At 39.5% G+C, this 24,231-nt stretch overlaps 2 protein-coding genes across 2 annotated transcripts in view; both read right to left on the bottom strand.

The window, feature by feature from the left end:
* The window catches only part of LOC134801485 (uncharacterized), a 234,132-nt gene extending 213,003 nt beyond the window's left edge, over window positions 1–21,129 (bottom strand). Inside the window, exon 1 of the mRNA XM_063774093.1 lies at window positions 19,445–21,129. Coding sequence (XP_063630163.1) covers window positions 19,991–21,115 — 1,125 coding nt within the window. The 5' untranslated portion in view covers window positions 21,116–21,129 and the 3' untranslated portion in view covers window positions 19,445–19,990. The remainder of the gene's footprint in view (window positions 1–19,444) is intronic.
* The window catches only part of LOC134801495 (uncharacterized), a 148,377-nt gene that overhangs the window by 75,991 nt on the left and 48,155 nt on the right, over window positions 1–24,231 (bottom strand). The gene's annotated exons all lie outside the window — the stretch shown is intronic.

The following is a 24,231-nucleotide window of genomic DNA, read 5'->3' as shown; positions in this document are numbered from 1 at the left end:
TGTGTATTTGCGGCTCACATTTTGCTTAATGAGAGAGTGAGACGCAATGCATATTGGACAAAGATCTTAAACACGTAGAATACCACCCGAAGAGAAAAATTGAGTCTCCGGGTTGTCACGAGCCTCCGGGACGTCAGGGCTATGACCGGGCCGGGCCCGCACCGTGCCACGTCCGGGCCCCGGTGATCACGTGATGCTCTCCATAGAAAACGAAGCTCCGGAAGCTCCGGCCCGGCCACGGCCCGGTCTAGCGTGAGTCATCCTTTATACCTGCAAATCTTCAGAAAATTCGCGTTTGTACGGGAAACGGTAGACAATTTCATGGAATGCTCCTACAACAGATGCTGTGGCCAATGATGATGTCATCATGTCAGTACATGTTTTTCTTTTCCTTCAGCGTTTGTCGATGATTGATTGTCATCCTTCCAAGCTAGACCCTTGTGGATACCCTGGTTTGATTCTGCCAATCTCGCTAGAAAAGTGTTAGTCTCAGCTTTCCGAGTCCGGTCCGGACACATCCCTACAAATAAGTTTCTGTGTATGATGGGTGTTTAACCGTCACCACTGTGTCTAGTCTGTCAGAAGATTGATGACTTGTGTCACGTGTTGTTGGACTGCGTCCGGAATTCAGATTTGAGAAAAATAATTTTTGGTAGTTTGGGCTCCATACACAATGGTCAGATCAATTGTTGGTTGGCAGAGCCTTTATCTGACAAAGAAATCAGTGTATACCACTTTATTGATCTCTCCCTTCAGTCGGGAACTATGAAAGCAACCATGAGGCTGACATGTTCACCGAGAGTGTCAAAAGCCTCAATAAAAATCAGATAAAAAATAGATTGTCATCTTGGCTAGACCTTCAGTAATATACTTTGACAGTACAGACCTTTTTCACACGCTAACATCGTTCTGATGCGAAAGGACTTCGATTTTCCGACCCCATTGTGGAGATACATACTTAAATAACCCTTTCCGAACGGATTTGCCACGTATCTTGTTTATTTATTTCGTTTTCCTCCAATATGGCCTTTGTTGTTTTAGTTGAAATAGTTTCTGTGTAGTGTTTGCAAAGACTGAACAAATTTTAATAGAATTGGTAAGTCTTTTTCATTCATATACAGTAACAAACTCGGGACATTTTATCCTTGTATTACCTACATTCATTATTCAGTAATCTAAAGGCTGATTTTTATTTTGTTTACGAATTTAGGTTTTCATCAAACTTCGATAAAAATTGTTGGATAGCTATTAAAAAAAAAGCGCTGATGGGTAGCGGTAAGAGCTTGCGACTTGCAATCCGGAGGTTGCGGGTTCAAACCCCGGCTGGTACCAATGAGTTTTTCGGAACTTATGTAGATACGAAATATCATTTGATATTTTACCAGTCGCTTTTCGGTGAAGGAAAACATAATGAGGAAACCGGACTAATCCCAATAATGCCTAGTTTGCCCTCTGGGTTGATAGGTCAGTTGGGATTAGTTGGCAAGTGGACCCCAGGCTCCCATGAGCCGTGGCAAAATACCGGGACAACGCAAGGAATATGATTAATTAATGTATTCATTCATGCCAAATAACAGCTTTCTAGCACTATCGATCACGGAGTAAAGCCGCGGGCGGACAAACATTAGCTGTTTCATACGTTTCGCCTGATCAGACGGCTAAAGTTAAAAAAAACTGGTCAAGTGCGAGTCGGACTCGCATTTCCAGGGTTCCGTACATCACACAATTTTCAACAATTTTTTTTGTACGTGAAACTTAGTGAAACGTCTTGAAAAACCCGAATGGGTCAGATCAAAAACCACATGTAACAAGAAGTGTTATGGCGCGGTGACTTATATATCTTCAACAGATCCCTCTTAGGGATAAGTTCGCCTTTGTACTACACATTTATGTTTTACCTGATGTGAAAAATATTCCTTTCTTTTCGTACAATAAAGTGTTTACTTACTTAGTTACTTTACTTACTATGCACAGTAGCTTGGATTCAGAGTGTTGGGCCTTAAAGGTGACGGATGAAATCTTAGATTGCATGTAGTGGAAATGAGAATGTTAAGATGGATGTGTGGTGGGACGAGAATGGATAGGATAAGGAATGAGTATATAAGAGGAAGCCAGAAAGTTGCACCCATAGTAGAAAAAGTAAGAGAGCGAATCGGCTAGCGTGGTACGGTCATATGATGCGGAGGGATGAAAATCATGTGACGAAAAAGGTATTACGAATGAATGTGGAGGGAAGTAACGGGAGAGGAAAACCGAGGAAAAGGTGGATGGACTGTGTGAGAGATGATATGAAACGAACGCGAGTGAATGATGAGATGACGGCCAAGAGAGGGTATAGAAGAAAAAAAACCGGTCAAGTGGGAGTCGAACTCGCGTCCCAAGGGTTCCGTACTGCACACATTTTCGAACGAGCGAGCAAAGCGAAGCTCTTAAATACATTTAACTGTTCATTCAATTGTTCCACACACGGCTGGCTAGGGGCACGCCACGGCTTTTCCGTGTTTTTTTAACTGAGCTATCAGAGGATATAATATTTAAAACTTCCGCGTTTTGAACACATATAAATAAATAAACTTTTGAATAAATTTTGCGTTAGACCCGTCTATAAATGTGAGTTAATATATCTTATAGTTAATAATCTATAAATATGTATCAGAGGATAGTTACGCAATATTTATTTTAATTTTGTTCAAGTATTGTGTTAAATAGTGCCTAAATTTTTTTGTATTGGTTAGGCGGATCTCTGTTATTTCAAGATAACAGGGCTATGGCTATAACCGCGAAAATCGAAGTTCGCAAATTGCTGGCATTTCTCTCTGTCACACTAATTACGGTTTCATTGGAGTAAAAGAGAAATCTCCGTAATTTGCGAACTTCGGTGTTCGCGGTAGACCCTCTGATTCTCATTTAGCTACTCGTACTTAAACCAATTATTTGTTCTGTTTGAACACTAACCTCCTACAGCTCATCCTTCGACCTTACGTGGAGGCGCACCTCTCTCGGATGCTTCAGGCCTTCGGCCCAACGCAGAGCTTGGCCTTCGACTTTCGCACTAGCTGTCCACACCACGTTTCACGTAAACAATTGCGGTTGTGGCCCTGATAGAGCTTATCCGCAATTCTTATTCTTAAGTCCAGCTCACGCTTAATTGCAGACTTCTTATACGTTTTTCCAGTAATCTATAGGTATCGGGCCCAATCGCTTAACAAAAGATAAAACAAAATCGACGATCTCCTTTGCAGGAAGCATGCACATGTCAGAGGCTCCGGGCCTTCAGGGCCTTCGACCTTCGCATTCAGACACTTGTACTATATATAATTGTTCTGTATTTGAGCACTAATCTCCCGCAACTCGGCCTTCGGCCGTGCGTTTCAAAATGTCTCTGGGGGTCGCTTCGGGCCTTCGGCCCTACGCGTAGCTCGGCCTTCGGCCTTCGCAAAAGCTGTTTCACGACGTTACACCACGTTTCACGTAAACCATTACGGCTGTCCTAAAACAGCCGAACCGCGTTTTTTTTCTTAAGTCCGACTCACGCTTGACTGTAGGTTTCTAATAGGTTTTCCTGTCATCTAGAGGTGAAGAACTATTATGTGTATTTTTTTCAAAATTTTAGACTCAGTAGTATCGGAGTTAAGGGGAAGGGGGGAAATGGTCATTTTTTGCCTATTTTCTTAAATAACTTCTAAACTATTTCATATAAAATTATAGAAAAAATATATTTGAGTTCCTCAAATTAAGCTTTTTCATTTAATATGTAACACGATATGCTTTGAAAAACTTTGTTTTTTTATTTTATCATATTCCCCCTAAAAGTGCCCCATATGCTTAAAATTCATTTGTTTTTATTACATGTCCGTCTTTGGGTCACAGACTTCCATATGTGTACCAAATTTCAATTTCATTGGTCCAGTAGTTTTTGAGCAAATAGGCTGTGACAGACGGACAGACAGACGCACGAGTGATCCTATAAGGGTTCCGTTTTTTCCTTTTGAGTTACGGAACCCTAAAAACATGCTGCTCCGACCCCAAGTGAATGGGATAAGGGCAGGCAAATGATGATAGTACAAGTGTCCAAATGCGAAGACTGAAGGCCGAGCTTCGCGTAGAGCTGAAAGCTCTGAGCGTCCGACGGGTTCGCGCTTCCCACAACTTTCGTAAATGTTTTAAGGCGGAAGAGAGATAATACATATAGTGCTTAAAAATACGTAACAATAGTACAAGTGCCTAATCAATCAATAGTACAAGTACCATTGTCGCTGTGTGCCAGATATAGCCTATGTAGTCGCATTTTTTGTCTTCAGTCTTTCACCTCTTCGGGACGCTTCGGGGCTTCGGCTTTATGCGGATATCGGCCTACGGCCTTCGCAATACCTGTCTACACCACGTTTCACTTAAACCATCGCGCCTGTGTCCCTAAAAAAGCCTAGCCGCATTTACACATGTGTACCAAATTTCAACTTAATTGGTCCAGTAGTTTCGGAGCAAATAGGCTGAGACAGACGGACGGACAGACAGACGCACGAGTGATCCTATAATGGTTCCGTTTTTTCCTTTTGAGGTACGGAACCCTAAAAATCACCCTGCGTCGTTGTAGGTAAAGTTGTCTGGTTACTGGTTACTAACTTTCATGAAAACTAACAGCAAATTACATTTTGCTCGCGAACTTAGTTTCTCATTTGCTAAAGAGCATACAACTTACTCAGGCGGCTTAGCACGGTAGCGTTTTTATCCATTGTCACCATGCCTGTCACGTTCTAACAAGTATGTAAGTGCGAAAGGGACGCGCATAGTGATAGTCGATAAAAATGGAACCGTGCTGAGCCCGCTGGTCATTCTAGTCGCTAACAGAGCAGGAGCGAGCGGAAAGTTAAAAGTGTTAAAACTAACCCAAGATACACTCAAGAACAATGAAAAAAGTTTTGTACGTTAGTTATTGCTGGAGTTCTCTACAAAAGGCGGTTTTGATTACAGTAAATACGGGCTAAGAATTATCGCAATTATCATCATAAGTAGTAAAATAGCCCAGTCTGACAGGAGTGGCGTCGGTTTGGTGCGAGGAAAATTAAAGTTCTTAGCCCGAAAATATATATCTGATTTGCTTGTGAGATCACTCTGAAATATTACCATTTATTTTATAGGTACCTACTAAAATTATACTGCTATAGAATGCAGACTAACGATATACAACTGAAAATAAATGAAAATATTTTGGTGTTTTCGTGATTATTTTTACAGGTAAAATTAACATTTTAAGGTTCTGGTTAGTCTGCCTTTGCAAATATACTCGTAGTCTAAATAGTTTTCGTGTGATTTTTTTATGGCAATTGTCCATGCATGTAAAAATTCAATAGGTATAAAAACTACAGTTATTTTTTATTATTTAATATTATTAAATCTTAAATAATTTAATCAATCGCATCGGACGGCACTAGCGACAAAGAACCCACGCGTAATAGGACCAAAGTTCTATGACCATCTACCAGCTGATCTAAAGTCTGAAACATCGGACGAAACATTTAGGCGCAAACTCAGAAACCTTTTATTGAATAACTCTATGTACTCCGTTAAGGAATTTATAAGTCTTACTTTTGCTTAATATTAATATTATTGCCTATTACATCTGAAATATTTCTGTTATTAAATATTTTATTTAATAACAGAAATATGTCAGAAAGATAATTACTATTCAAAATGAAAAATTGACATATATAACATATTATTAACATATTTATATTTCTTTTGAATTATATACCCTGACGACCCTTTTTGGGAGATAAAATATTAAATTATATAATGGTTTCATGGAATTCTTGAATGTTAGTTTGTAGTTTTTGACGATTGTGATGTAAATTCTTATAATTTTGGCTCAGGCAAAGTTGTAGTTACTGTAATTTATTTCATGAAATAAATAATCTAATCTAATCTAATCTAATCCTCATTCACTAGTACTTTGTTCCAGACCCGTACATACTGGCCATAAATTTTATCCAAAGATTTCAACTCACCCACGTTAGTGTGGAGGATCGGAATAGTTATGTACAGAGCCTTTGGTATCCTCAACTACATTAGCAAGTTGCCCTGTGAGTTGAGGCCAATTTACCGCAGCGCAAGGTAACGACGTGATGTTGAATTTTAACGACTTTGTTAAATCAGCGAAAGCTTGGTATATTTTGTTATTTTGACGAAATTTGTAAATCGTGCCGATATCTCGGCAAGCTAATATGCAACTAGTACGCATTGGGGACTTCACAAACGCTTTGAATTTTTTCGTAGGCTGACGGCCAGACAGACAGACGCACGTGTGATCCTATAAGAGTCCCGTTTTTTTCCTTTTGAGGTACCTTTTGAGGGAGTAGGATAATATACATTCGTATAAATATTTTTCAAACTCGATGGGTAAAAATTTTAAATTAAATATTAAAATCTGTTTATTTCAAATAGGATGACAGGTGTCACCTCCATATAATTTATAACCTAAAAGTGTTGCCAAATATCGCAAAATTGTATTGAAATGACAGGTGTCATCCTACCCATCGAGTTTGAATTATCGATATGATATCTATCTATCTATCTTAATACCTTTGAACGAGCAATTCTTGTTTATTTATATATGTTACTGTAAAAGCCCGAAGTACGGCAAAACCTAGAATTTACCGGTAAAACCTAGGATTTACCGGTAAAACCTAGGTTTTACCGATGCCGATCGGTAAAAGCCCGAAATGTTAAATTGTACTAGTTTACTTCGGGCTTTTACCAACACCGATATAGTAAAACCTAGGTCTTACCACGGCGACCGGTAAAGTTTGAATCATGCACTGATTCTCAACCCCTCCCGCTCAAATCCCCGTACACCGCACCGCATGCGCCGTTAAGTGGGTTAGGTTAGGTTTGAACTGTGATCCTCACAGAACCGAACAAAAGTGGGTTAGGTTAGGTTAGAACTGCGACCCTTACAGAAACGAAATGCTACTAGAAAAGTGGGTGGTTTTTACCTCCTTTTCTACATAGTGCACCATCTACCATAATCTTTCATCGGGCCCAATAAGAGTCGGTTTTTTTTCTCAAAAATTATCATCTAATAATCTCAAGAATCAGCGCATGATTCAAACTTTACCGGTCGCCGTGGTAAGACCTAGGATTTACCATATCGGTGTTGGTAAAAGCCCGAAGTAAACTAGTAAGATTTAACATTTCGGGCTTTTACCGATGCCGATCGATAAAAGGAACTAGGATTTACCGGTAAAACCTAGGTTTTGCCGTACTTCGGGCTTTTACAGTAACATATATGTTTCGATCTCGGAAACGGCTCTATTTCGTTGAAATTTGCTATATGGGGGTTTTCGGGGGGATAAATCGATCTAGCTAGGTCTTATCTCTGAGAAAAGGCGCATTTTTGAGTTTTTATATGTTTTCCGAGCAAAGCTGATGTCAGTATATTAGTGCTCCATCTGTCAATGTGCGCTGTGACATCGATCGCAGGTGACGCCCGATCTGCCTATGTGAGACATCCCGGGTAAATAAAAACTCCACCAACCATGTAACACCCACGTCGCGAGCCGGGTTGGCAAGTTATAAGCGAGGGCGGTCACAAGTGATTCTGCACACAATTATCAGCAGACATCGTAAATTTTATAGCATTTTTGGTGCAGCGGAGTGGTGTAAATTTCATTCGATAGCGTGACGGGCGTTCGCGTTTGCTTTATGTTTATTTTTGTATGGGATTTTAAATAGCGCTCGAACGAAACGTTATGGAAACTCGAAATTCCTCACAAAATGACAAGGCAAACGCGTAGGTAGGTTACATCACGCTATCGAACAAAATTTACACTAGGGGTAGTAGGGGTACAGGTGACAACCAAAATTCATTAATTACAAAAAAAAAAATCTACCTACGGATTTGGTACTACTACGGTTCACTGTGGTTCTGAACGGGTTGTGTGCCCTTACAGGGTGTCATGTACCTACCGCTTTATACTTGTAACACCTTACTGTATTATGAACTTGACTACAATAAAATAAAGAATAATTTAGTGAATTTTGGTTGTCACCTGACCTTGCCGGGCATGAACTATTTAGTTCCTCTTTACGTAATTTGTATAAATGGGTAAGTATTTAGGTACAAACAGTAACACCCTTACCTGTCAAACGGTGGACCTTATGCCTTTAAGGTTTACGAACTGTCTGTTTTTACCAGTGTGGGCGTTGGTACATACGAGTACTTATGACCATATACTTACTCTCTTTGCTTATGACATTACGAGTATTTTCTGGGCATGTGTCGTTCACGAGTGAGTGATTTAAATGAACTGTATCATTTGACTGAACTCACTCACTCTTCAACTCAGTGCAGATTCAACTAGCTCATTTCGCTCAGTAACTCATCTATCTCAGTGTTCGCTCTTTCCCATTCATGATTCGAATGAGCCGGCCGAGCGTGACGAGCGAGTGAGCAAGTGAGACGATGCGAATAGGTTTCGAAGCGGTTCGGAAGAATTCGGAGGGTGTCGGGAAACATGGCGGGATCGTATCGCGTGATTCGCCATCTTGGTCGCACTTATGTCATCTGATTGATTGACATCTCTCTACTCACTCGTGATTTTGTGAACAATATAGCTTACAGATCCACTGAGCGAAATGAGTGATACATACCACCACGAGCGAAAGATATGAATCAATCTTTTCAACTCAGTGAAGCGTTTTGCGCATCTCTAGTATTTTCATAATGTACCCGCTTCCGCCTGTGCCCTCCGTTTCGCGCCCTCGTAAGAGCCGCTCACGTCTTATTTTTAGACGATGCCTACTTATGTACTCTTTCAGGACAATTCGAACATACACTGATATCAGGATGACATCTAACTAATATCACGTTGTGCCAGTGTGGAGACACTCCTGACTTCGGGCAAACTCGGCACCGTTCGGCTCAGAGGGCCTACTGCGACCCACGTGGTCTGCGATCGACGTGTTGCCTCCCTGACATACTTACGTACGAATTTACAAGTGCGACAAAGAGGCAACACGTCGAACGTGGTTCGCGGTAGGCCCTCAGCATTGCTCCGAGCAATTAAATGGGTTGACACAACTTACGTCAAGTTGCGTGCACGACCACAGATAACATAATGACTTGAATATTGACAACCCTAAACAGCCGAAAGGGATAGGGATAAGTTAGAAAGGGATATCAATATTCGACCCTGAATCGCTGTCAAACGATTTTGTAGGAAGTGCCCTTTCTGTACGTTAGTACTATTACTTATTCTGTGGTAGTGCATTTCACTCGTACTTGTTCGTACATGTATTGGCGCGGGCGAGATGCACGACAACTAAATAACATGATTCAAATATCATTCTGATGGCAGTGTACGTTCGAATTGGCCTGTTTTTCTTCCAAATAAGTTTTGAATCATATAAGACGCGAGTTCAGGGCCTATCGAAGTTTATAGAGTGTGAAACGAAAAGCTTTTCTCACAGGAAAATCATATTACAATATTTTGTCTGTCATTTCGATAGGGTAAGAAAATTCCATTATTGTTCAAGGCGATTTTGTCCGATTTATAGCAAAATGGCAAGATAAATGTTTATATTTAAGGACGAACATATAATATAATTATATATTGGGTGGGGGCTGTCCATAAATTACGTCATCTATTTTTGACCCCCCCCCCCTCCTAAAATCATCCAAAAATCATGCTTCGAATGACCCCGTTTCCTCCTACGTCATGCTGCCATCATCCGATTTCCAGATCCCCCAATTTGAAATGACGTAATTTATGAATAGGCCCTTGGTAGGTTATTATTAAATAGGTTGACTAGTAGAGAATGCTTTATGGCATTAAAGTTTAACCTTTTGTACACTGTATTTTCTTATGTGCAATAAAGATTAAATAAAATAAATAATTTATAAGTGGAAATTATTTCAAGTACCTATTTAAATTAAACTTGCGGCGCGATTCGGGAAATGAATTAGAGATTCACTAGATATGAAATAGTAAAGATATGTGACGTCCTACGGGTAAAGATACCTTATGGCGGTTGGCGCTTACGCTATTATTAACGCCGCTCCAATATTATTGCGGCGCTATGCGACGTAAGCGCCAGCCGCCATAAGGTACCTTTTGCCGTAGAACGTCACATATCTTTACTATTTCATATCTAGTGAATCTCTAATTCATATCCCGAATCGCGCCGTAGAGCGCATGCATTAAGCAGACACCGCGCGATTGAATTGAAATAGACAAACAGGCCTATTCGGATTTCGAGATAATCACAAGATCTTGAGACGATTTAGAGATCAACTAGATCTACATTAGATATCGACTAGATGTGACTTGGATATCTAAGTCATAACTTGTCGAAATCGTTCAAGAGGACCTCCAGAATCGCGGAAACGTCAAATATGACATATCTATCTTACAAATATCTTTAAATTATCCGTATCGTAACTTGTTGAAGTCTAGTAGAAAGTCATTATCTAGCTTTCTTTTCACGTATTCAAATATTTTTGTAAGTAATGTCTCTTACTCCTTCGAGTACAAAGAGCACATTATCCCGCATTCGTCAGGAGAGTGCCGGTACCGCCCCGGCCGTGTCACGGCTCGGCGACTCGAACATTCTTCGTTTTTACGGTTCGCGGCCTACCCGGCTCGTAGGGTGCTTACCGCGAACCAAGGGAAATACCGCGAAAACTTTCTCTTTTACTCCAATGAAGGCTTAATTAGAGTGACAGAGAAAGATGCACGCAATTTGCGTACTTCGATTTTCGCGGTTATAGCCCAAGTTCGACGTGTTGCCTCTCTGTCGCACTTGTAAATTCGTACGTGTGACAGGCCGGTTCGCGATAGGCCCTCTGGCTCTAACGTCATGACTCGTACCTAAGTACCTACAAAAAACTTGTCCATTGCATAATACTTCGTTAGAGTCCATGTAAGCAAACTTTGCAACCTTCGAGCAACAAGGAAGGGAGGCGGCATTCGCACTATTTCCCCTCTGCCTAGATACAAGATCAACTGATCTAGCGTGGGTAATAAAACTAGTTGCACTCTGATTTTTCACTAGACCGAGTCCAGACGTGCGCGTGAACACTTGCTCGGTTTTTTGTCGTAAAAAGAGGTCGGAGACATCAAATTTACAAAAAGAAGGTGTTACATTTCATATGTAATATTTTTTTTACATATACGTTTAATTACATTTAAACACAATTATTATATTTTAGTCTCCTGTAATTGGTGTGCGTGTTGTGACACTTGTGACTCGTCCGTACACAAAAAGAGATCGAGGTTTGCAAGATTTGTCTTTGACGTGTGTCATTTTCTATGTATTTGTGTCGTCATTGCAGATTGGATTTTGTATGTAAGTGTGTGAGAAGTGCGACTGTGTGCACCTTTCCCCAGAATGGCAGAAAGATTTATACGGTAAGATATCGCTTGGGCCCCTCCCTTCCGATGTGTCGGAAGCCGGTGTTGCTCGAAGTTTGCAACAAATGAGGGAGTGTCATTATACACGTCACATTTTCATCCAAATGTTTCCATTTAATAATAATTATGCAATATGCAATATGCAATTTTACTCCAATTTTAGAAAGGATGTGAGAAATGATTTTTTTGACATATTACATATTAGCGGCAAATTTGAAAAATCGCGGTTAGAGTCTGTGCGGAAAGAGAAGAGTCGTAGTTTGTATTGATTCCTATGCATTCCACGACTCTTCTCTTTCCGCACAAACTCTAGCAACACTGTTTTCGAATAATTCCAAAATTGCGTGTCATGTGTTTTATCTGTGAAATGTGGATCGTGAATGACAGCCATTTTGTTTGTTTACATTCTGAATCGTTGCTATTACAAGAGAAATTTCTGCTGACATCATTAAATACCAATATTTTAAATAAGATTGTGCATGAACTTAAGTCAAGGTGACTACAATGTACAATCATGCTCGTTGATTGTAAATATTTGTAAAATTTGAGGTTATGATAATTACATTTTTTGGTTCGATGTACATTGCTGCTCTTCTTAGCGCAACACTACTCTTTGAGTGTTGCCCTATTTCACTTTGCTGTACATTACTACTTTGCTTGACAGACTATTCGGATTATGTCCGTTTTAAGTGACGTTTAAAAGACGCCGCAATAATGCTTTTTATTTATATATTTGGTAGCAGGATAAAATGCTACCAAATATAGAATAAAAAGCATTATTGCGGCGTCTTTTAAACGTCACTTAAAACGGACATAATCCGAGTAACTTCACTCAAAAGACTCAAGCTACATGGTTTGTCGGCTCTGCCCATTACAGCCCGGCAATTTAAGCGAGAGCCATCCGGCCAAAACAGATACCCCTTTTTGTTATATGCAGCTTATCGCCGCAACAGTCTTCTTAATCTGGCCGGATTGCCGTGATTAGGGATGTACTGACTGACGAGTTCTAAGCCTTAATGCAACGATATAAAGTCCACAGTTGGTCAATTAAGTGTCGCTGTTAGTACACATTTAGAAGGACGTATGTTTAATGGTAGATTTATGTATTTGGGCTGTTTTTGGAATTTGTGCAACAAGTGGTAGAAGATAATCAGGGGTGGAGAACGTGATGGTTAATTTGTTTGAGTTTTTTTAACGTTTTTTCTGATGACAAAGGCGGGATTTTTGTAAAATATATGTAGTACTTATGATGTGAGTCCTTTATTTCGTCGTCCCCTGTCCTGTATGGAATGGTGTCTGTTTTTGATGGCTTCAAGTTGTTTTGTGTTTTAGCGTTAGCAGCGTTTGTTATGTTGAGGATGTTATGAGGAAGAAAATTGAGTGAAGATTTACTTCTTGATTTATATATGTACTTCTTTAAAGAAAATACAATTTATTCAGCGAAGATTGCTTCTTAAAAATCTGATCATGATAATATGTTGTTGATTTGATATAAATTGAAGTGCAACTTGTTCGCAAAGCATTCAGATTTTATAAACTGAAATAAATGTCATATACGTAAAAGTGACCAAGGGCTCCAGTGCCCCAGGCTGGAATCGAACCAGCGTCCTCTGCTATCGCGGTAGTGTTTCTACTTGATAAAAACAAATAAAAATATTTTCTGAGAATAATTTAATTTGTTCTAATACTTTTAATAGCATTCAGATTTTATTCCGTAGTTTTGGTCTGGACTGGACACTTTCTGTTATCCTATTCAGCGCCCATCACGACAAGTTGTCGTTTTGCCTCTACGAATCATTTTCGCTACATACCAGGAAACCCATGATATAGACTACAAGGGATCCTTTTAATTTACCGAAACTTTTTTGACCAAATTTCGTTTCCTAACCAAATTTTACCAACTGCACGTTTGTCAACTCAATCTTTCCCATATAAACATTTGACAAACTTAAAATCCGACAAATGACCATTTCCCAAACTGTTACTTTACAACTTTTATAAGACCAACTGTTTTTTTCCCAAATGTTTTACTTAGACTACCTATAAATGTTCGCTCAAATTTATTTTTGTCAAATAAATCACTGCTCAAAATTATTTTGTCTAAAAATATCTTTTCTTAAAAAATGTTTGTTCAAATAAATGTATTGCAAAACCACTACTTGACAAATTATGTCTATCCAAAACATTATGTTATTAAAAATGTGTTACGGCTAGGTTAGGTAAAGTAGGTGCTTAGTTTGGTTTGGTAAACTAAACAGCCCGAAAGTTACCAAAAAAAAAACATTACAGGACTACCTATATTTTACCTAGATAGGTTCGTTAGTTACCTTGTATTCCTCAGAGCAGAAAATGGAAAGTTTGAAAAAATAGAAAGCACGTTTTGGTTTTTGTATTCTTAGGTAAGTATTACTCATTTGGAGTAATTAAAATTTGTTCAAATAAAAATTGGCAATTTCTTTTTTGATAACTGTTACATTTGTCATGTTTTGTTATGTTTTTTGTATTCTTTGGCAACTAATAATTTCGAGTAATTAAAATTTGGTAAAATAAATGTTGCCAAAGTAAGGAAATGTCAAAATATTTTTTTGCATATCGTTCTCTCGGAAAATATTTATATGCGACTTGTTTAGTTGGGAAATGATTGGGATATGAAAATCTGGAAAAAAAAATTCGGTAATCCATTAGTAACCCAGACTACAGCGTAGCGCTACGGCCGTAGTTAGGGGTGAATTTGTTAAAATATACTATCACTATAACACAAAATATTACTTAATTTTAAACTTAAACTGCTCATAACCCTTTACTGCCACTGAAAGTGTCGTTTACGGCAAGATCGGTATTAAAACATGAAGATAAACCCAAGTTAACCCTTTAAAAGTTTATTAAGACATAAGTCCCAGGTTAACCCTTTAAAAGTTTATAGGCGGGAAGCACTGGACATAAATGTCTTATTGCGTGTCACTATACTTTAACGGCTCGGCCACGACATCGAGCGACTTGCGACGGCGGCAGCGATAACCATAGGTTGGAGCATGACACAGCCATCGGACCTTTCGCTCCAACCTATGGCCGTCGCAAGTCGCTCAATGCCGAGCCGTAACGGTCGCGTTCGTAGTGATTGTATTGTATGATGGCGTGAGTGAATCATTTTACGAACCACTAGTGTTAGACCAAGCTAAGTTGGCAGTGATTTTGAAACTTGATTTGATTTTGAGCGTATCGAATAAAATAATCCAACAAAATATTAGATTTTAATTATTATGTGTTCGTTTCGCTAAACACAGTGACTAGGTAGGGTAGTACAAACTAAGGATACAATTTTATTTATTTTTTTGACTTACAAACTTACAATACAAAAACCAGCCAAGTGCGAGTCGGACTCGCATTCCAAGGGTTCCGTACATTAAGTTCGTCTCACGCTTGACTGCACATTTCTAATAGGTTTTCCTGTCATCTATTCTATAGGTAAAGAACAGTTTTGTGTATTTTTTCAAAATTTTTGACCCAGTAGTTTCGGAGATAAAGGGGGGGAATGGTCGGACAAACAGACAGACAGACGCACGAGTGATCCTATAAGGGTTCCGTTTTTTCCTTTTGAGGTACGGAACCCTAAAAAAAGTAGGAGGCCAATTCAAACTCTCATTTTTTTGTCAAAATGATGTATTGTCTATTTGTTATCATTCGCGCGTGTCATTCGCTTGCACTTATGAGCGAGATGCATGGGCGAATTATACCAAAAAGATATCATTTTGAGATCAGAATTGGCTTTCATTTGCGTGTCATCCGAAATTCAGCGGGCCTCCTCGCTGAGGCTCGCGGGATTATGGATTAAGCCGTGTTCCTATAGACGCGCGAGTCAACACCGCTTGGTATAAAACATTTTAGCAAAGGAATTAAAATATTTATTTACTTATTTGTGGCGCTGCAGATACAATACAATACTAAATGGACTATTTTTGAAATTGCTGGCACATCGAATACGAATACGGCACAATATTATGAACGTTCTTGCAATTGTAATCCAAGATGTTGATTGCGTTACGAATAAGGTGGTAGTACTAGTGCTCGGCATGCTAATGCCCAATAGTTGACACCCTGCTGTCACCTCTATTGACAATGACTTAAGTCTCAAGATGACATGTACTGGGACCGCATCGAGCACCAGTACCACCACCTTACCGTATTTTAAAAACGTTCCATGTCCTCGTACTGGTTAATACGAGCGATTAACTCTAAGCTTTAAGAATAACGGCTCGGAGCTGTCGGGCTATAATTAAAGCTGAGGGGCTACCGCGAAAACCGAAATTCGCAAATTACGGGGATCTTTCTCTTTTACTCCAATGAAGGCGTAATAAGAGTGACAGAGAAAAATGCCCGCAATTTGCTAACTTCGATTTTCGCGGTTATAACCCTGGTTTTAATTATGTGATAAGGTCCGTCTAGGAAGTCGCTAGCTAAATATTCAAGAGTCTACTACGTAAGTTTTCTTACTCATGAGAATTCCTAATACGTAACTAAATATATATGTATACTGTAAATGTATGTACAGCTGAAAAGGAAAAGTTTCGGTGTAACTAAATATGTAATTGTATATTACGCCTTCTAAATTCTTACATACAATAAAAACTTTCAACTTTGAAAAATGATCCATGTAACAGAGAAATCTTAAGAATTCACTTTTTTAGGTGATACGTGAGTGACCTATTTTAATATATTCAATATGTCTGTGTCTCAATAATATATACGCCTCATCAAAAATATCTACCATTTTGTAATAGCGTAGCGTTACAAAAAGGCATACCTATGTATCTTTATGAAAAACACTTGACGGCAATGGATGGCAGATACTTTAATTGTAAAACTATTAGAATTTTAAATACCATTATAACATTAGCATTTTTAAAAGTCGGCAGTAAAGTCACCTTTCACACAACCCCATTCGTCAGCTAGAAACATATTAAAATAGAAATGAATACGGGCAAAGGGCGGATTTTCGATTACCAAATAAATCTACGGCACCGCGTCCTATTTCTAGAACATGACTTAATCCCCGAGCAGACGGATTATACGAGTATAACTCACGTTCCGATTTCGACTTTTACAAAATATTGTAATTGAAATTTTGTGAAAGACACAATTACTTACGTGGACGTAGTATTTTCAGAAGTGAAGTAGTTGTCACGTTACATACAACTCTATTCCTTAGTTTAGTATTAAGTAGTAGTTCGTTTCTTTAGCATTAGAAAAAAGGTAAACAATCTTGACGTCTCTTTTTATTGAAAAAACTTTTGAAAAATAAGTCACGGCAAATATGTAACAATTATGAATGATATACGATTATTTACATTCTTTTTCTTTCATAAGTAATAGTTACTGATTTTTAATAAGGGTTTTCCAATTAAAAGACACGTCAAGATCGCGTAGTAATTTTGATTGAAGATTGAAGTAGCAAAGGACAGCTTTTCGATTACCAAATAAATCTGCTGTGCCGTGTATTATTAGAACACGATTTAATCAACTTAAGTAATTGTATGGACTGTAATTGAAAGTTTTGTGAAAGTCGCAATGACCTGAACCCGCTTTAGGTATAAACTAGGTATACATAACTTAGTTTCTGAGCATGCAGGTTTTTACTTGCATACCATTATCAGATAACATAAGTAGGTATATAATTCTGATTCTTACAGGCCTATTCGGATTTCGAGATAATCACAAGATCTTAAGACGATTTAGTGATCAACTAGATCTACATTAGATATCGACTAGATGTGACTTGGATATCTAAGTCATAACTTGTCGAAATCGTTCAAGAGGACCTCCAGAATCGCGGAAACGTCAAATTTGACATATCTATCTTACAAATATCTTTAAATTATCCTTATCGTAACTTGTTGAAGTCTAGTAGAAATCTAATTCTTTTTCCGAATTGAGCCGTTATTCCGATAAGAGGCATCACTTCGACTTCAGATCTACAATCAAAGAGCGACCAAAATCAGAATCATGGTCTAATAAAACATGGTCTTCTATTCCCAGAGTGACACAGGCCTACGTCACAATAACATGGCCGCTATATATAGCGCTATCGCATATTATCATATAGCGCTGTCGCATGATGACGTAGGCTTGTGTCAGTTAGGTGACCTAGAAAAGACGGGAATAGAGTACCAGGCGGAGTATATTATTATACCATGATCAGAATCATGTCAATTATCATTGAAACATTGAATTCAGAAATAATATGTGATTGCGTGAATTATTTGCTTTTGTATTCCAAGATATCGCCCACCTTATCTCCTCAATACAGATTCTAATTTCCAGTCCGCTTACCTTACGTTTCGGTTACATTCAAACGGCCGCTAGCGGCCGCTGTGAAGCTCAAAACTGGTCACGTAGTGTGCTTTTTCGCACTCATGAAATGTTCATATCCGTGATAGCTTCCTTTTTGCACATTTTAATTATCTTTACATCTGGTGCTACATTACGACACCGGGTGCTATAATAAGCACATTACGTAACTACCTCGAAAATTTAAAGGGCCATATGTACTGTAAAACGTTGTACGATACATGTGCGAATAGGTAATTTCCTACTTATCTCTTATATCGTAAATAACTATTAAGCGTAAGCGTCATTGTAAATCATAGTTGCGGTAATTGTTTGTTCTAAAACACGTAACATGTAAATTACCCTAATAATAATAATTACGCTGGTTAACAATTACAAAGTCAAAAGAATTAAGACTTTGCATAACGAAGGGCGTTAAGTATGTAACAAAACAAAACACGTACGGTGTTATTTAGGAATTTCCCAGCCGCCTGAATGCGCTCAATGAAGCAATCTTGGTTTATGCAAATGCGGGGTTTGCGCCGACCTCTAGTGACGTAAGTACACTTATGTTGTAACATGGATTGACCCTTTTAGGGTTTGGGTTAAAATAACTACGTACAGATATGAATCATTTACAAAAAATATGTATACTGGGTCAAGCAGATCTTGTCAGTAGAAAAAGGCGGCAAATTTGAAAAATGTAGGCGCGAAACGATATCGTCCCATAGAAAATTTGAATTTCGCGCCTTTTTCTACTGACAAGATCTGCTTGACCCAGTATATGCAAGGGTAGCAGACTGTTAAAAAGTTGGTGTCAATAAAGATATTTATATGTACAGTCAGCACCAGAAGTTGTTAAGTGAGCCTGGTCAAAATGATCTTGACGCGACTTTATTGTTAAGGTAATTTTGAACACCTCGACCGCTTAGCAACTTCTGCTGCTGATTCCACATGGTAATAACACAATGTAATATTGTTATTGAATAAAATAATGGTGATGATGATGATTGATACAGAACAGTACTTCAAATTTGATACAATTCCGCCTTACAAATGATATACCATATACATACATACATTGTTAGAAAGGATGCGGGGGAGCCCTAGCAGCCTTCTAAGGGTGTTTGCCGACAGGTGGGATTCACCCATGTTTAAAAGATGGATCGGCCTTCATTCGACATTCGTAAATTTTAATTGGTAATTTTTTAATTTTAATTGATGACATGTTTTTATTATAATTGCTATTTAATCTTTTTTTATTTATTATTGTCGATCGATTTTTTACATTTAAGTATTGTTATTATTTTAATGTTTTTAATTTAATTTATTTCTGTAATTCACAATTCAATTATTTAATTTTATTTTTACATTTATTTTATTGACTGTTTTAATGAATTTATGCTCATCCGGTTGTGTCTGTGTTTTGTGACTCTGTATTTTATTAACAATAGTCTTAAGTTTTGCTTTGTACAGATACTAACATTTTTATGGGCTTTGCCTGAAATAAATGATTTTATTATTTGTATGTCTTTCCCATCACGGAACAATGGTGTTCCGGACCTTTGGGAGGCGTGCGCGGAGCCGAAGCCAACACGTAGAGGCCCTTTTGACACTTTAATGAAATGTAAGGGGTACACCGAGCGGAGCCTGCCCTTGCCCGTGTCATGGGACGCACGCAGAGGCAGCACCCGCCAGGGTGTAAGGACTATTGAGAGTTGATGGAATCTAAAATGAACTAGGTTATTGGGTGAAAGCGATGGACTAAGAACTGAGCTATGGGGTAAAAAACCGGACGCCTGCCTAATAAAACGGTATGCAATTTTATTTCCGGCAGACGGTGACTCGCCCTCACAAGATGGGCCCCCACAAAAAGCGACATCTAGGATGGCTCAAGGGCAACACCGGTGTGAGCGGCTCAGGGGTGTCGAGAGGTGTGCGCCGCTTTCTACCCAGTGGCTGTTAACAGCCACTGTGCCAACTCGCGTCTTATGCATATTTCACTTCCACCCCTGGAGCTTATAGCTCTAACGACTCCACTCTGGCCGGCCGGCTAAGGCAAGCCAGAGGCAGAGAATCCTTTATTATTATTATCACCTTTATTCAATTAGGGTCTTAGGTTAGGATTTTACAATGTGAGTATAAAAGTAAAATATAAAAACACTTACAAAACATAACAAAAATATATAAACACATTATAAAAAACCTAACCTAGGGTGCCGCCAGCAGCGGGGCAAGGCCCAAGCTACCGGTGGTCAGGGCTGCAGAGAGAGGAACCGGCGGACTATCCGCGCCGTGTCCAAGATCACCGCCTTCTGCATCTGACCCTTGATCCAACCACCCAGCGAGAGTCTCTCTAGGTGTTGGTCGAGACTCTTCGCTATGAGACCGTTCGCTGACACAACTATCGGAACAATGATCGTCGAGTCAACATCCCACATGGCGGTAATCTCATGAGCTAAGTCTAGGTACTTGCTGGACTTGTCCTTCTCGGCCTTCACGAGATTCTCATCATGGGGGATGGTGACGTCGGCGAGCACGGCCCGGCGCTGCGATCGGTCTATCAGCACGATGTCAGGCTTATTGGCGACAATAGTCCTGTCAGTGATGATAGATCGATCCCAATAGAGCGTGGCACGACCATTCTCGAGAACAGGTGCAGGTAAGTACTTGTAGTACGGTACTTCGCGGTCCACAAGGCCGTATAGAAGAGCAAGTTGCTGGTGAATAATCCTGGCTACGAGATTATGTCTGTGCAAGTACTCACCGTTAGCAAGATGAGAACAACCGGAAATGATATGCCTGAGTGACTCTCCGGGACGGCGGCATGCCCGACAAATGTCGACCGTACCGTCCTTCAGGATATATTTCCGATAGTTGTTCGTCATCATCACTTCGTCCGCAATTGCACAGGCAAAACCCTCGGTTTCTACGAAGAGGTCCCCGAATCGTAACCAGTTCACCGACGCGAGCAGGTCCACATCGGGTCCCGTGAGGGCCTTGTAGAACCGCCCGTGTAGCACCTTATTCTCCCATGCCGCCTTGCGATCCGCAGTACTTAGTACCACAGGTTTGCGCCAGTTCTCGTTTGCCAAGGAGAGCGGCGTGAGGTTCCTGTCTACTGCCACCACATCACGATGCATCCCACACTCGTTGTTAAGGAAATAATTCCTGAGATTGTACACCTCGCGGTTGTGGAGATCCTTGGCGTTTAGGAAGCCTCGGCCTCCACACTTCCGTGGGATGTACAATCTCATAACTGACGAGCGTGGGTGTAGCATGCGATGTGTGGTGAGCAGTGATCGGACCCTCCGATCCAGGGCGTCCAGCTCGGTCTGAGTCCACCTTAGTATGCCAAAGGAGTATGTGAGGAGGGGCATTACCCAGGCATTGAAGGCGCGCACTTTGTTGCCTCCTGACAAAAGACTGTTAAGGACTTTTGTGAGCCGACTGAAAAAGCGCTCCTTCACCGACCGTCTAATACCCTCGTCCTCAATATCCAACGACTGTGACATACCAAGGTATTTATAGGTTTCTGATTCAGAGATAGATCTGAAAGACATTGTCTCAGAAAGTTGTAAATTTGTTGAATTTACAACCCTCCCCCGCTGTACATGCATAACCGCACATTTATCGACACCAAACTCCATGTTGATGGCACTACTGAAGACTTCGGTGGTTTTCAGTAGCTCCAACAAGCCTTGGGTATTTGGTGCAAATAATTTGAGGTCATCCATGTACAGAAGGTGAGAAATAACTTCACCCTCTCTCCGAAGCCGGCAACCTAGTCCCAAATCCTTCAGCAGGGTGCTGAGGGGATTCAGAGCTAGGCAGAACCATAGCGGACTCAGACTGTCGCCCTGAAAGATTCCTCGCTCAATCCTTATAAAATCCTGTGGGCCAGGTTGGTCATCCCCGCCTCCTGGTTGACGAAGGACTGTGGTCCACTGCCCCATACACGCGCTTAGGAAGGCTCTCAAAGCTGTATCAACTTTGTACAGCTCTAAGACCCTCCCCAGCCATGAATGAGGCACCGAATCATAGGCCTTCTTGTAGTCAATCCAAGCGGCTGAGAGGGCCCCCTTGGTCCGCCGGATTTGTTGGCAGATGGTCATGTCTATGAGGAGGAGCTCTTTAGTACCACGGGACCCAACCCTACATCCATTTTGAGCAGAGGCTAAAATATTGTTTGCGACAATGTGCGCGTTGATTTTTGCTCTCAAAATGGATGTAAGGAGCTTGTAGAGTGTAGGCAAGCATGTGATGGGTCTGTAGTTCTTCGCTTCCGTGGTACTACCGGACTTATAGAGCAGAAAGGTGCCTCCTGGCGAAGCCGATCAAGTGTCGCGTCATCCAAGCGCTTTAGCCGCTGAATGACGCGCACCTGATCCGATAATCGCTGCTCCGACACGGTGATGGTAGGTTCAAGAGCCTGAAACAGAGGCAGTATTCTCGAACGATAGGCTGATAGCTGTGTTCCCCCCTCTTTGTAGCATTATTATTATTGTAGTACAATTTTACATAATTCTGTTTAATAAAAATTTTCACCTTACAGGTGATTGTTTACAATTTTGTATGGAAATGTACTTTATTAAACACATAATTGTACTGACAAGTTTACATATTTTGTAAATTGTAATATAATTACGACAGGTGTTTAAGGCTGTGTCAAAACTTGATTTGAAGTGTGCTTTACTGAACTTACTTATCTGAATAAGAAAAAAACATGGTTCTAACAACAAGTACTAACAGTAATAGTGAGGATAGTGATAACGAATATGTAATTCAACGGCATCGGGGAGTTTTTCGTAAAAGGATACATTTTACTTTTGATGTAACGTATTTTCGTTCAACGAAAAATTTCGGGTGAGCAAGACTACTTTCGAATATTTACTTTTAAAAATAGGGCATAATCTTGAACATGATACAAAAAGAAATGCATATCATGGGTTAATTTTTCGCTAAACCGGCCGAGTAATATTCTCGTATATTAGAGATAAAATTGTAATTTTGTTGTTGTTCTCCATGATTTCAATAGGTAAACCAATTTAATAATTTCTTAATGAGTAACAAATAAGTCTATCCTCATTTATTAAGAACTTGTAGAAAAAACTTACATTTTATGTAAATTGTACCTCAACATTACAATTTTGTAAGGACAATATTGTCATTGAAAACGAACATGCGTTTTTTACATATGTAAACGTTTATTAAACAATGTTTACAATGGTAATAATTGTAAGTTATTTACTTGTAAGCTTCTTACTTATTTGTAGAATTTATTAAACAGTACTTGTAGATAAATTTAACAAATATGTTACTTTTTTACAAAATTGTCGAATTGTAACGTTTATTAAATAGGGCCCTGGGTCTTGTTTGGTAAACATTACAATCAGTGTGTGAAATACCGACGAATTTGTAGAATTGTAACAATGTGGGCCTTATCTTACAAAAAATAATAAAAATGTGACAAGTGACATAAAAACTTTTAATGATTTGTATGTAATTTGTTTGTATGGAGGAGCGGTTGTCCACTATCCTCGTAAAGAGTTTCTTACTACTACTATTTACTAAAGTACTGGGATTGTATTACCAAAGAGAATAGAGTGTTCTATACATGGATTGTAAAAGTAAATTATGTAGCCACTGTAAATTTACTGCCATCTTTCGACAGAACATAAAACTGTTAGAACGCCATTTGACTTTGATCCATATTCTTTCACTGATATGTGTTAACTTATTAAATATTGATATTAACGCCATCTACTCGACTATAGGCTAAAGGTATGGTGCAATCTTTTCGAGCGATGGCGCCATAACCTTCAGCATACTCTCGAGTAGATGGCGTTAATATTAATATTTAACAAGTTAACACATCAGTGAAAGAATAATGATCAAAGTCAAATGGCGTTCTAACAGTTTTAATCGTCTGTCGAAAGATGGCAGTAAATGTACTGTAGCTACATAATTTATAAATTTACCAAGACAGTAACTCTCTATTTCAAATTCTCTTTGGTACTACGGAACCCTAAAGAGGGGGAGCAAACAGCGATCTAACTTTAGCTCGCAAATTCATGAAAGATAATTACTATAATTGGCCCAAATTGGCAGCTGAAGCAATTATGCACCGGTAATGGACTAATGAGATCCGGTTAACCGGGTTCCGCTAATTAATTAGGTCATAATTAATTTCCCGGGAAGGATTATAAAGGAGTGAGCACACAGATCATACATCAAACTAGATGGAGCAATTCTCGTACTTCGCGTGTGAAAGGCCAGTGTAAGCTAATTGTAGACGGCGCTTTTCAGATACAGACAGTAAATTAATGGTTTTAACTAGCAGGCCGATTCGAGTTTTGGTTATCCGATCTGTTTTCGATATGATACTGATATATCAAGCGCGGGTGCCCTAGCGGTATGAGCGTGCGACTTGCAATCCGGAGGTCGCGGGTTCAAACCCCGGCTCGTACCAATGAGTTTTTCGGAAGTTATGTAC

This window comes from Cydia splendana, chromosome 22 (genome assembly GCF_910591565.1).
Source record: "Cydia splendana chromosome 22, ilCydSple1.2, whole genome shotgun sequence".
Classification (NCBI taxonomy): domain Eukaryota; kingdom Metazoa; phylum Arthropoda; class Insecta; order Lepidoptera; family Tortricidae; genus Cydia; species Cydia splendana.
The sequence above is the reverse complement of the archived record's forward strand: the minus strand, read 5'-3'. Positions and strand labels throughout refer to the sequence as shown.